Source organism: Pecten maximus, chromosome 15 (assembly GCF_902652985.1).
Source record: "Pecten maximus chromosome 15, xPecMax1.1, whole genome shotgun sequence".
Classification (NCBI taxonomy): domain Eukaryota; kingdom Metazoa; phylum Mollusca; class Bivalvia; order Pectinida; family Pectinidae; genus Pecten; species Pecten maximus.
The window spans coordinates 36049660-36064251 of NC_047029.1; the positions used below are offsets into that span (position 1 = coordinate 36049660).

Consider the following 14592-nt stretch of genomic DNA (forward strand, 5'->3'; position numbering starts at 1 on the left):
ACCATTGACTCATACTTAGAAAGACTCCACCATTGACTCATACTTAGAAAGACTCCACCATCGACTCATACTTAGAGAGACTCCACCATTGACTCATACTTAGAAAGACTCCACCATTGACTCATACTTAGAAAGACTCCACCATTGACTCATACTTAGAAAGACTCCACCGTCAACTCATACTTAGAAAGACTCCACCGTTGACTCATACTTAGAAAGACTCCACTATTGACTCATACTTAGAAAGACTCCGCCATTGACTCATACTTAGAAAGACTCCACCATTGACTCGTACTTAGAAAGACTCAACCATAGACTCGTACTTAGAAAGACTCCACCATTGACTCGTACTTAGAAAGACTCCACCGTCGACTCATACTTAGAAAGACTCCACCGTCGACTCATACTTAGAAAGACTCCACTATTGACTCATACTTAGAAAGACTCCACCATTGACTTGTACTTAGAAAGACTCCACCATTGACTCATACTTAGAGAGACTCCACCATTGACTCATACTTAGAAAGACTCCACCATTGACTCGTACTTAGAAAGACTCCACCATTGACTCATACTTAGAAAGACTCAACCATTGACTCATACTTAGAAAGACTCCACCGTTGACTCATACTTAGAAAGACTCCACCATTGACTCGTACTTAGAAAGACTCCACCGTCGACTCATACTTAGAAAGACTCCACCATTGACTCATACTTAGAAAGACTCCACCATTGACTCATACTTAGAAAGACTCCACCATTGACTCATACTTAGAAAGACTCCACCGTCGACTCATACTTAGAAAGACTCCACCATTGACTCAAACTTAGAAAGACTCCACCATAGACTCATACTTAGAAAGACTCCACCATTGACCCATACTTAGGAACTTTATTCCAGTATTCAGGTAAGAAAGACTCCACCGTTGACCCATACTTAGGAACTTTATTTAGTGTTCAGGTAAGAAAGACTCCACCATTGACTCATACTTGAGAGCTATTCATTACTCAGGTAAGATATCGTATACCATTGACTCATTCTTGAGAGCTATTCATTACTCAGGTAAGATATTTTACATCATTGACTCATACTTGAGAGCTATTCATTACTCAGGTAAGATAGTTTACACCATTGACTCATTCTTGAGAGCTATTCATTACTCAGGTAAGATAGTTTACACCATTGACTCATACTTGAGAGCTATTCATTACTCAGGTAAGATATTGTATACCATTGACTCATTCTTGAGAGCTATTCATTACTCAGGTAAGATATCGTATACCATTGACTCATACCTGAGAGCCATTCATTACTCAGGTAAGATAGTTTACACCATTGACTCATTCTTGAGAGCTATTCATTACTCAGGTAAGATATCGTATACCATTGACTCATACTTGAGAGCTATTCATTACTCAGGTAAGATATTTTACATCATTGACTCATACTTGAAAGCTATTCATTACTCAGGTAAGATATCGTATACCATTGACTCATACCTGAGAGCCATTCATTACTCAGGTAAGATAGTTTACACCATTGACTCATTCTTGAGAGCTATTCATTACTCAGGTAAGATATCGTATACCATTGACTCATAATTGAGAGCCATTCATTACTCAGGTAAGATATTTTACATCATTGACTCATACTTGAAAGCTATTCATTACTCAGGTAAGATATCGTATACCATTGACTCATACTTGAGAGCTATTCATTACTCAGGTAAGATAGTTTACACCATTGACTCATAATTGAGAGCCATTCATTACTCAGGTAAGATATTTTACATCATTGACTCATACTTGAAAGCTATTCATTACTCAGGTAAGATATTTTACACCACTGACTCATACTTGAGAGCCATTCATTACTCTGGTAAGATATTTTACATCATTGACTCATGCTTGAGAGTTATTCATTACTCAGGTAAGATATTTTACACCACTGACTCATACTTGAGAGCTATCCATTACTCAGGTAAGATAGTTTACACCATTGACTCATTCTTGAGAGCTATTCATTACTCAGGTAAGATATTTTACACCATTGACTCATTCTTGAGAGCTATTCATTACTCAGGTAAGATATTTTACATCATTGACTCATAATTGAGAGCCATTCATTACTCAGGTAAGATATTTTACATCATTGACTCATACTTGAGAGCTATTCATTACTCAGGTAAGATATTTTACACCACTGACTCATACTTGAGAGCTATCCATTACTCAGGTAAGATAGCTAGTTTACACCATTGACTCATTCTTGAGAGCTATTCATTACTCAGGTAAGATAGTTTACATCATTGACTCATTCTTGAGAGCTATTCATTACTCAGGTAAGATAGTTTACACCATTGACTCATTCTTGAGAGCCATTCATTACTCTGGTAAGAAAGACTCCACCATTGACTCATTCTTGAGAGCTTTATTTCAGAACTCATGTAAGACAATCCTTTGAAAATATTGATATATATATATGATGTATTTTTTGCTTCCTTGCAGTTATCTTAATGTCATACGTCAATCTAAGTGATGTAGACAGATAGTTTATAGATGTTTATTGGGTATATTACCACACTGACCGGTCATGGTTGTATTTATATCTTAGTACCTTATGTAAATATTTTAGCCCATCATCATCAGATAGTGAGCTATTCAAACAGACTGATTCGTTTTGGTTTACCATAGTCTGTCGTTCCTTGTCCATCCCTAAACAGTCCACGTTATCACTATTTCTTGAGAAGTACCAGATGGATCTGAAGACTTAAGCTTTAGATTTGTATAAAATGTGGATTTGTTATAGTGGTGGATGGTGTGGGTATTTCTGGCTAGGCGATTAGGTGCCGTAGATCTTGAGTTCGAGGCCTGGTCAGGTCACATGTCATAAAATTGCCATCCTTCGTTTCTCCATGTTGTTATTCTACAATATATTAATATCCTGCTATAAGAAAATTTTACAAAGAGAATAAAGAATTACAATTGTTAAATATAAAATAACACAATAAAAAAGATGTCATGGCACAAAATTAGTAGACAACAATGTCGTGTAGGATTGTAGAACGGTTTACACAAGTAATATAATCAATTATCTTATTAATGAAAATGAAAAAAAATGATGGTTATATCACATACACAGAGGTACATGCTTTAAGTAATCATTTGAAGTCATTAACATTTTAGAAATATGATTGACAGATGTCTGACAACATACTGTTAATCCTGATGTATTCATATTCAATTAAGATCTCTTGTTTAAAAAAAAATCGGAATTTGTGATAAAGTTATAATACACGATCTCGATCTCGTGAGACTGCTGTGCTGTCATTCTGTTCCACTTTAGGGATAGTTCCTCACATGAAATATTTTCAGGCGTAATTTGTGAAAGACACAAACTGTTTATTTGTGGTGCAAAAACCTACGTTTGTGAGATCATAGTTTGCTGAACTGATGATAGATTTTGAATAACCTGTCAGATACTGAGAGGAATATGACTCACACTTGATGGTGGCCCTAACAAGTGCGTGGTTTTATGGCTGGGGGACCGTTATTGATAGGCACTTGATTCCCATACAACACTTGTTTAACACCACAGATCACGTGTTATCAAATTATTGGAATCAGTGTTGTTTTATTTTCTGTTTAACTCCCGCTACTGTTCTGTGTTTTATTGTCAGATCGATGTGTAGTTCTAATTTAAGTGTGAAGTTGATTGACAGCTTCGTTTTTCAGGAAGTTTGTCTGTCGTTAAAGGTCAATATTTATCAATAGAAGACATTCATTCTCTCTATCTGTTCCTAGAAAAACAAGGTGATGGAGAGGATTGAAGACATTCATTCTCTCTATCTGTTCCTAGAAAAACAAGGTGATGGAGAGGATTGAAGATATTCACTCTCTCTATCCTAGACAAACAAGGTGATTGAGAGGATAGGTTTGGTTTAGTATTAACGTCCCATTAACAGCTAAGGTCATTTAACGATGACGTCTTGTGTGTGTGAGATACATGTGTGTTGTGAAGAGAGAACTGGCATATTGTTATGTGACTGACTTCTATTTAGAAATTCTGGAGAGAAATAATTTTCAGCATAATAAATTATTGATGTCTACTGTATACAAAAAAACATTGTCTCTGAGCTGAAACCTGCTGAAAAAGTGAAATATTTTGAAATAAGCTCTGCCCATTTCCTTTTATAGTCTCGGGCCCCCCCTTTAAGGTAAAAATGTGATACACCCATACAATTGTATAATTCTATGGCAATATACAAAATGTTGTAAAATTCTTGATCAGAAAATGTGAATTAAAATGTTTAAAACAACAGAAATGAAATAAAAAGATAAGAATAAAATAGATAAATAGAATTAATAGATAAATAGAATAATTAAATAAAGACGAAAGGCAATGCAAGATGTGGACATTCTACCAAGGAGCATGAAAGGGTGGAGTAGAGTAGTACAATGATTTGCCTTATAGAATAGCAAGCAATGCTACACTGTACAGTGATGTTGTACAAAATGAACATCTTGTTTCACAAAATGTGATCATAATATTTGATAAAATGTATATTTATGAAAACATCCTTCATTGATTCTAAATTTGTTTTCCTTTTCTTTTCACATTTTGAAAAACCTGCTGCTGAAATTTTTCGCTTAATCAAATCGTCCAGAAAATAAAAATGTGAAAATGAGGGGTACAACCCCCTTCCCCCAACCCCTCCAGAAAAAATAAACAAACAAACAAAAAAAAAAATGATTGTGTAGAAAGTCCTCGGAAAGGTAAAACCCCTACATTGCCACAAGAATCATTAGTCAGTAGTTTGGGCTAGGATCACAAGAATCATTGGTCAGTAGTCAGGGCTAGGACCACAAGAATCATTGGTCAGTAGTCAGGGCTAGGATCACAAGAATCATTGGTCAGTAGTCAGGGCTAGGACCACAAGAATCATTGGTCAGTAGTCAGGGCTAGGACCACAAGAATCATTGGTCAGTAGTCAGGGCTAGGACCACAAGAATCATTGGTCAGTAGTCAGGGCTAGGACCAAAATGCTCATTGGTCAGTAGTCAGGGCTAGGACCACAAGAATCATTGGTCAGTAGTCAGGGCTAGGACCAAAATGCTCATTGGTCAGTAGTCAGGGCTAGGACCACAAAAATCATTTGTCAGTAGTAGTCAGGGCTAGGACCACAAGGATCATTGGTCAGTAGTCAGGGCTAGGACCACAAGGATCCATTGGTCAGTAGTCAGGGCTAGGACCACATGAATCATTGGTCAGTAGTCAGGGCTAGGATCACAAGAATCATTGGTCAGTAGTCAGGGCTAGGACCACAAGGATCATTGGTCAGTAGTCAGGGCTAGGACCACAAGGATCATTGGTCAGTAGTCAGGGCTAGGACCACAAGGATCCATTGGTCAGTAGTCAGGGCTAGGACCACAAGAATCATTGGTCAGTAGTCAGGGCTGGGACCACAAGAATCATTGGTCAGTAATCAGGGTTGGGACAACAAGAATCATTGGTCAGTAGTCAGGGCTATCCATTGGTCAGTAGTCAGGGCTGGGACCACAAGAATCATTGGTCATTAGTCAGGGCTAGGACCACAAGAATCATTGGTCAGTAGTCAGGGCTATCCATTGGTCAGTAGTCAGGGCTAGGACAACAAGAATCTTTGGTCAGTAGTCCGGGCTGGGACCACAAGAATCATTGGTCAGTGGCCAGGGCTAGGACCACAAGGATCATTAGTCAGAGGCCAGGGCTGGGATATCGATAAAATAAATTTCTGAAATTCAGCCATGTACTACCAGGGACAAATTGATTTCATTTCCATATTTGCTATGTTATATTTCGATTTTACTCTTTCTAAACGTATTTCTCATTTTCTACATTTCTTTATCTAAATAACATAAACAATGTACATCTGTACGACTTTAAACCATTTATTGTTGATAAAAAGATAAAGATAAAAATGAAACTGATTTGAATTAAATCTTTGATAAACACAATTGTCAAAACATTTTTCAAATCCGAGAAAGGTAAAACGTACATTAACAGTGGTTTTGTTGACTAGATAAATAAAATTGATAATGGAGCACGTTCTGTAATACTTTCGTACCAAAGGTCTCCTGAGTTTTTTATGACTGTCGGTAATATTTACGGCCTTTGTATATAGTGCGAAAATAAATACCCAGCGAAAGTATGGAAATGGTCAGTGCAGAATGTTAACCAGTCGTTGCCCAAAATGTAATACCCGCGAACAATTTCCGACTGGGACAACCGCGAAATATTATCGCGCGAAATTTAATAACTACACAGCATATATACAGTAGGTAGATGGATGTCTCCTATTAACAAAGGCCAATTAGAGATCGCAATCAGATTAAACAACAATCATGTTGACCTGTTTCCGATTAATGGAGTAAGTTCTATTGATAATTCATGTCGTGTTTGTTGCACAGAAATTGGTTCTAATCAAGGAAATGTCGTTATTGACAATTTCGTACCAAACAATTATAGAGAACTGTCATCGACTACGGTGATATTAACTCTGTGTATGTTAGACGGTGACTTGATAATTAGCCATTTATCTTGACGAAGTTTGTGTAATTTCCTCAATTGCTGATTATCCTGCTATACTATTATATTTCTGGATAATAATACTGAATATTTATCATTCCAAATTAATTTCTGTCCACAAAATTCTGACTTCCCTATCAACACAATCTGTAGAGAAGGGCGGTGTTGGTTGATAGTATCTTTACCACAGACAAAATAGAACTCGTATCTCGCTGATGTTGGTATCAATTTAAGATTTATTTCAAATTTCATTTCAAAATTATATTGATGTTGTCATGTAGAAATGATAAGTGTAGCCACACCTTAGATGCGGAGTAGAAATCTGACCAGGTCCGCGAGTAGCCCGGCACCAATGGCGTGGCTCGCTCGTACTGGTACTGATCAGATGTAAGGACGTGGGTGGGGTCCATACAGCCTATTGTCATTGAAATGGACACCTTTATCAAGTATCATGTACTGTCGTTTATATCTCGTAATTTGCTCAAATTTGAACTATATTAGTCCTATATGTGGACAGGTAAATGATGTCTGTTTGAATACATCATGCAGGAGGAACCTTGGGTTTATCCCGACGACTGACGGGGCAATGCCGATCGTGTTAAGTTGTTATTCGTGAAGCAAGTGTATTGATAAATGATTATTTAACATGATTGATCTGCGGTGAACCATTGTGTCCATGTACACAGTCAAGCTTCAGTGTCGCCAATTTGTTTTCGGGATCAAAGAGAGTCGATCCGCCTGTATTGTTGAATATTATACCAATTCTGTCAGAGATAATAGCCCTTGGGTGATAGGGAACCAATCGCTGTCAGGATAAGATCTGACCCAACAGATACACCTAATAGAGGTCCATTTACGTAACTCGCCTAATTGAGATTTTTCTTGTCACGTAAGTGTGGTTCTGGTGACAATGGTAAATGTACAATACCATTTTAATTGACTCTATTTAGGCCTAAGTAGCTTAGGCTTCGTTAGATTTAAAGGCCTCCAACACGCATCAAGTAGTCTAATTTGTTAGTTTAGAGAGAGAGAAATGAACAGAAATTGATTGTAATTTAATTATTTATTTCATTAACTAGTAGGGTATGAAAACTGGTGATGTTTGTTTACCGACTTCAGTTTAAAGAACAGTCCATAATTTTCCTATGTTTATCTAATTTTTAAAACGGTATATTTAATTGAAATGTGAGTGAATTGTTTCAGATGTTTTTTATTGTTAACTAACTGAAAAACAACTAGTATTTCTATATGGAGGTAAATAACGACAGGGGTGATTGATATATTTCGTCAGGTGATGTTTATTTCATCATACATGTTTACCGAGAAAAAACATGTTTATCAAATCGCATTAGTGTAGTTAAAACCAAGACTAGATTGCATGTTTGTAGAATATTAAGAAGAAAACCCATGGTTTGATGTTTGTTTGCTGAAATCCTTAATGAATTAACTATGATACGTCAATGAAGTGTTTACCATCTGTTGACGTAAGTTAATTCAACTGACTTTCTTCGGTCCTCTTTCTACATGAATATGTTGTTTACTGTGTTCACTGAATCTTGACGTTTACATTTTTTCAGACAAACAGAAATGTAGTTTGGTGTTTGAAAATGTAGTTTGGTGTTTGAAAATGTAGTTTGGTGTTTGAAATCTGGAAGGTTTCTTCTGTTTTTAAATAAAAGATGCAGAGAATAGTTTTTCATTCTGATGTAAATTACTCATAACACATTTTCAGTTATAAAGCAGTAAAGCTTCTCTCCTAAATAATGGAACTAATCTTAGATTTCTTAATCTGTAACATTTTACTCCAGGATTCGACCGAGAGAAAAACTGCATAGTGGAGCACCCTGGACCAAACATCGAATTTATCAGCGGATCGGAGGTCCTGGATAACCACAGTGTCAACCTACTGTCTGCTCTCTTAACCGGACTGTTAACACCGAAGATAGCCTTTCATCTGTGGCAGTGTGTCGTCTGAGCAACTGTATCAGGGATCCTAGGGGTTTAACAGGACTTATAACACTCAAAATCGCCTTCTATACCTAGCATTGCGAATAACAACCAAGAAATCGCCTTCTATACCTAGCATTGCGAATAACAACCAAGATCACTTTCTATACCTGCCATTGGGAATAACAACCAAGATCGCCTTCAATCTCTGGTAGTGTGAATAACACCCAAGATTACCTTCTATTTTCTGGCATTGCGAATAACAACCAAGATCGCCTTCTATACCTGGTAGTGTGAACAAGAATCAAGACTGCTTTCTATCAGTATATCGTCTGAATATCCCTGTCAAGGATAAACCAGACCTGATATTTGATCAAACAAGGACCAATTAAAGGCGTTTGATAAAACGTGGGGAAATTTTAGGCGTTTGTATCACTGACAATCAACAATTGTGTATGCTAGATATTGATAGAAAGTGAGTTAGAATGCTGATTTGTGCAAGTCACTTTCTTTATTTTATATATATTTTTCTGTGTTGTTAAGGTTTTATTGTGATCCGTTATTCTGAGAATTGCATTACGCAGATATTGATACATTTAGTAATTATTCAAAAGTCTTCTACCCAGGACCCTAATAGGGTGTAAATCAAATACTCCTCATAGATGGAAGGATCATAGGATGCTTTACCAAAATTGTGAATTTTATTACTTTTTTCGTGTCCCTCCTGGTGATTGGATAAAGTTTACTATAGTGCATATAAGACGATCATATTTGTGTGCATCATTTGTTAGATTACCATTGGAAATAATCAGCATGGGCTGGCGCTTTGCTTGTATACGCATACAAAAAATGTATTTCCAAGGCTCGCTAAAATATGATCTACTATGAAATGTTTCATAAAATCTCATATGAAGTGAAAACTCATTTAAGATCATATATACAGCGGACACTGTCTAAACCGGACTCTAGCAGGACTACATAATCAGGCCGGATCGTAGAGTTGTCTAAACCGGACTCCGTCAGGACTGCATGATCAGGCCGGATCGTAGAGTTGTCTAAACCGGACTCTAGCAGGACTACATGATCAGGCCGGATCGTAGAGTTTGTAATTGTGACTGACATGATTACGTAAAACATTTTAATCAACAACCAGCATCATCTGTAAATGTAGTTCAGGTGTTTCGGCTGACTGTGTCTTCATTGCATGGCCAATTGCTAATTTTCCCGCAGAGGTATTTGTACGGTATGTACACTGGACAGAAAGAAGTTTACTAGCGTTAAGAAGAACAGAGAATAGACAGAGACTGGATTAGTCAGAGTTTAACAACTACAGAGAAAGACAATTTCGGGACAAATGTATTCGACCGGTTTAGACAAAGTTCCGGATTCATCAGATTTCGGTTTAGACAGAGTCCACTATCAGCAAATATATATATATATGTTTCACAAGTTGTATAGACTTTTCTTCACCTGTAACTTGGCATCAATATCATGTTTTATATTCAAATGCTTTTTTCCCGTGATGCATAATTAGCTGTTGCAAGATTATTCGATTATCTGAATTTATGTGAGTATGAATGCAATTACTGTGATGATATTCAAGGCAAATGATAAAATTAAACATATTTGTGCATGCAGAAACACTGAATGAATGCAATTGTGAGTGGATGAGAATATGTTTGATTATGTACTCATTTTAGTAATATCTACATGTATGTTTATTTTATTTAAATCAATGAAACCTTTCCGCAAGGCATCTCTGCCTTCATAGGCTTCAATGGACGAACTTAATACATATATAGTATGATAAAGAGAGCTGTAAAAATAGAACTCTAAATTAACATTTTACATATTCTGGATCTCATTTAAAAATAGATGTACGTTTGTGAGCTCAATATCGACGATATCATTACGATTTTTGGTCTACTAAGATATCCGTCTGGTAGCATGGTTCTTGCCTAGTCACTGATCTTGTATTGAATTGTCAGCTTATTGGTTTTAATTTTAAGTTTAAACAAACCACCAAAGATTGTTCAAACGAACGTTTAATGTAACTATGAAATAATGACTACTTTCAATGTAATACATGTACATGTACTTATGTCAATACCTTCGAATGTCTGATTCAGTTTAACAATTATAACTCTACTATGTCTAACTCTGAATTTGTCTTGAAAGGTGCTAATATCCTGTGACTTTTTACAATCCTTGGAACCATGTTAAGCAGATATATTGTATCCGCGAATTCCTTAATTAAAATGTCATTTTTATATTACGGAAGTCAGACTATTACTTTGATTTTTGTTTGCATTTCTGTGTTAATTATTTACTGATATACACACGTATTTATTAAACCATTCTGTAAATCTCTTAAATTTCGCATTGGATCTTTTTTCACAATTATTTTTACAAAAATAACTCCAGATGGCGGTCAACCAATCGGTTACCGATTAAAGGAGTCTTCCTGTAACCTTGACTCTAATAGCTCATCATTCGCGAATTTACAGTCATTTCTAGGTCAGTGCTCGCAAAATGATGTTTTTGCGAAATCTAAGGGATTTACAGAACTAGGGAACTCACATGTGCAATATGGTCTGTATGTGTTCATTATCATATTTTTCCAGTGGTAGTCGCTGGATCAGCCAATGTCAGTTGTACCTTTCCAGTGATAGTCACTGGATCAGTCAATGTCAGTTGTACCTTTCCAGTGATAGTCACTGGATCAGTCAATGTCAGTTGTACCTTTCCAGTGATAGTCACTGGATCAGTCAATGTCAGTTGTACCTTTCCAATGGGTCGCTAGATCAGCCAATGTCAGTTGTACCTTTCCAGTGATAGTCACTGGATCAGTAAGTGTTAGTTTTACCTTTCAAATGGGTCGCTGGATCAGTCGGTGTCAGTTGTACCTTTCCAGTGGTGGTCGCTGGATCAGTCAGTGTCAGTTGTAACCTTCCAGTGACGGTCGCTGGATCAGCCAATGCCAGTTGTACCTTTCCAGTGGTGGTCGCTGGATCAGTCAGTGTCAGTTGTACCTTTCCAGTGGTTGTCGCTGGATCAGCCAATGCCAGTTGTACCTTTCCAGTGGTGGTCGCTGGATCAGTAAGTGATAGTTGTACCTTTCCAGTGGTAGTCGCTGGATCAGTCAGTGATAGTTGTACCTTTCCAGTGGTAGTCACTGGATCAGTCAGTGTTAGTTGTACCTTTCCAGTGATGGTCGCTGGATCAGTCAGTGATAGTTGTACCTTTCCAGTGGTAGTCGCTGGATCAGCCAATGTCAGTTGTACCTTTCCAGTGATGGTCGCTGGATCAGCCAGTTTTAGTTGTAACATTCCAACGGCAGTTGCTAGATCAGCGGTGTTAACTGTCATTTTAATTTTTTAGAAACATTGCATGATATTTATCATTTCAAAGAGAACTGTTGCAGTAATCTTTTGTCATATACATACTTTAAGTAATGCTGTGTAGTCATGAAACAACATTTATATGTCTAATTGAAATTTAACTCTTTAATTTCAGATTCGTATAATCATTTAAAGCTCCCCGGAAAGTATTTGAATACATAAGGACAATTAAACATATACACTGCTGTGTAGAGCCAAACACATTAGTCCAAGTCAATATATTTTTTTTCTGCATAATATCTTGCAAACAAGCTTAGTATTTTGATACAATCGAAATTATGGAAATCTTTACTTAAGTTTCAAGTTGATATCCACAAACAGTCATTGTTCGCACTACTAATGAAAGCAGATAAAGGTCGCGATTCACTTCCCTTTCTATACTGCACATACCTTGTGATAGCAGTCCTCAGGAATTTGTATAACTGATGTACTTTTTACGGTTAATCTAACCATCAGGTTTACATATAGGAAATGATCCGTATATACAACGGATCGGTAAAAACGTGTTAAATGGTTTGTACCTGTTACCTGTGGATCAGCTGAACCATTGTTCTCCATTCATCAGAGAAAACGAAAATGTGAGGACTTTGTTCTGCTGTGAATTACGTAGGTCATTTTTCTCACCCCAAGAAATATACGATATTTCTTGATAAAGCGATATATATTTTTTACCTGATTTCTGGTAACTTTAATCTTGTTAATTAGCGTTCGATTTCAATACACTCCTTATACCGTAGTGAGAGTATATACCTGTGTGGGTCTGTGAGTGTGCACGAGATACGATCTCTTACCTGTGAAGGGATTTAGCCAGCTGTGTCGGAGGTACAAACGCTCACTGTATTTATGGGACAGATCGGATGTGATGGAACACCACAAAAAGACTTTCATTTTTGCTTGATTACTTATCGGATTCCATCCCACAGGTGAATAGAACTTTGTTTTAATGTGCTAGATTCATATCGGGCTTATTCAGCTATGATCAGATTCCACACACAAACAAATTTGAACCGTTGATACGTACAAGTCAATATATAAAAATCACTATTAACTCGCGAAGCCATACTCCGTAAGGGATACAAATTATAAATGATTTAATGATCAATAAAATTAACACCTATATATTGGCACACATATTCAGAATATTTTCTTTGTTGAGGCAAAGTAAAATATATATATAAAAAAACAAACAATTTTGATTTTCATCGCAAAGGCGCTGTTAAATTCCTTTTACAAGTACAATAAAAACATAAAACATCGAAGTCCACAAGGTGTGTAGTAAAACGTCATTATGTGTGGTAAAACGTCATGATGTCATTATGTGTAGTAAAACGTAAGAATACATTTAAACATTACACAGTAACAACTGTAAAGTGTGTTATTACAGCAAATCAAATAATAGTAATAAATAGGCATTGTTTTCGCATAACGCAATTCCTGACAAGAGTCACTCGTTTGTCTAATTATATCCTGGAAATCCTATTGTAAATAGAACAATGGCAGCTGTAATTCTGATTGGACATAGCTCAAGGATGCATTAGGCCTACCAGGTGATGTTTAAGAAATGGTATAGAGTAAGAGTATCTCCTACTCACAAATCCTAATTACGAGATTATTCTCAGCACTATCCGGTCTGCATCACTCCCCCCCCCCCCCCCCCCTCCCCTCCCCGCTCACATGTATATATTCCCCCTAACTCCTTTGCATTCCTGACTTCCTCTGTATACCCTCACAATACTAAATTCACACTAAAAAAAATCACAATTACTTACACAGATTCTTTTTTACTTTCCTTCCAGAAATGATATCTATTTCTCGAATTTTGGGTTCTGCATAGTCCTAAATCTTGTAAGCTTTATCGTAAATGCTGTCTAATACTTAACAACTTTGATTTATACATTTTATAGACTTGTCAATATAAAATTTACTCTGTAGAGTGGTTGTATTGTTAGTCAATATTTATAAATGTTTTGTTTACCGTCTAGGTAAGGTTACATAAGGTGTACTTTGACCAGTATCGACAGGAAACAACATCTCGATACTCGTGGACGGCGGATCATATTTAGTTAAGTCGGCTAGTGAACAGGTTACATGTTAACGCGAGTTCTACATCCGGCTAGTGAACAGGTTACATGTTAACGCGAGTTCTACATCCGGCTAGTGAACAGGTTACATGTTAACGCGAGTTCTACATCCATATGCGCTTATTCCTCGAACATGTTTTCGTGTTAAGTGAAAATATAGACACAAAGGAGTATACTATTCTTTATTGTCTTTGTATTCGATAACTTTATTGTTTATGTTTTTTACAATTGTTATTTTTCAATTGTTTATGTAATGAACAAATAATCTTTCATTGCCATTGTTTTTAACCTTTCACTCAAACACTTTTGTATGGAACCTCCAGAAGGTTTTAATATTTTTTAGTTGGAACTGATGGATTGTCCATCACCAATTGACGGAAGTAAAAAAAGTGTTTGGTCCTTAGCAACGCTTATCTTGTTACCTTTCAATCGATGGTATATATGAATAGGTTTTATATTTACCAATGCATGCATTTTGTAATAAAATATACATATATGAAATGAGGTATTTTGTTTTATAATGCCAAGGAGATGAATTCAAATAGTGTATTGATATATGATTTCACATAGATCGATAACACGGTGTTAATATTCC

At 36.5% G+C, this 14592-nt stretch overlaps 1 protein-coding gene across 2 annotated transcripts in view; it reads left to right on the forward strand.

Moving 5' to 3' along the window:
- LOC117343821 (transmembrane protein 19-like) overlaps nucleotides 1-14498 on the forward strand; it is a 54442-nt gene extending 39944 nt beyond the window's left edge. Inside the window, exons 6-7 of one of the 2 annotated variants that reach the window (XM_033906340.1) lie at nucleotides 8377-13999; nucleotides 14041-14498. In XM_033906340.1, the coding sequence (XP_033762231.1) occupies nucleotides 8377-8543 (167 nt within the window). In that variant the 3' untranslated portion in view covers nucleotides 8544-13999; nucleotides 14041-14498. The remainder of the gene's footprint in view (nucleotides 1-8376; nucleotides 14000-14040) is intronic. The other variant, XM_033906341.1, reaches the window with a different exon arrangement.
- Nucleotides 14499-14592: the final 94 nt, after the last annotated feature.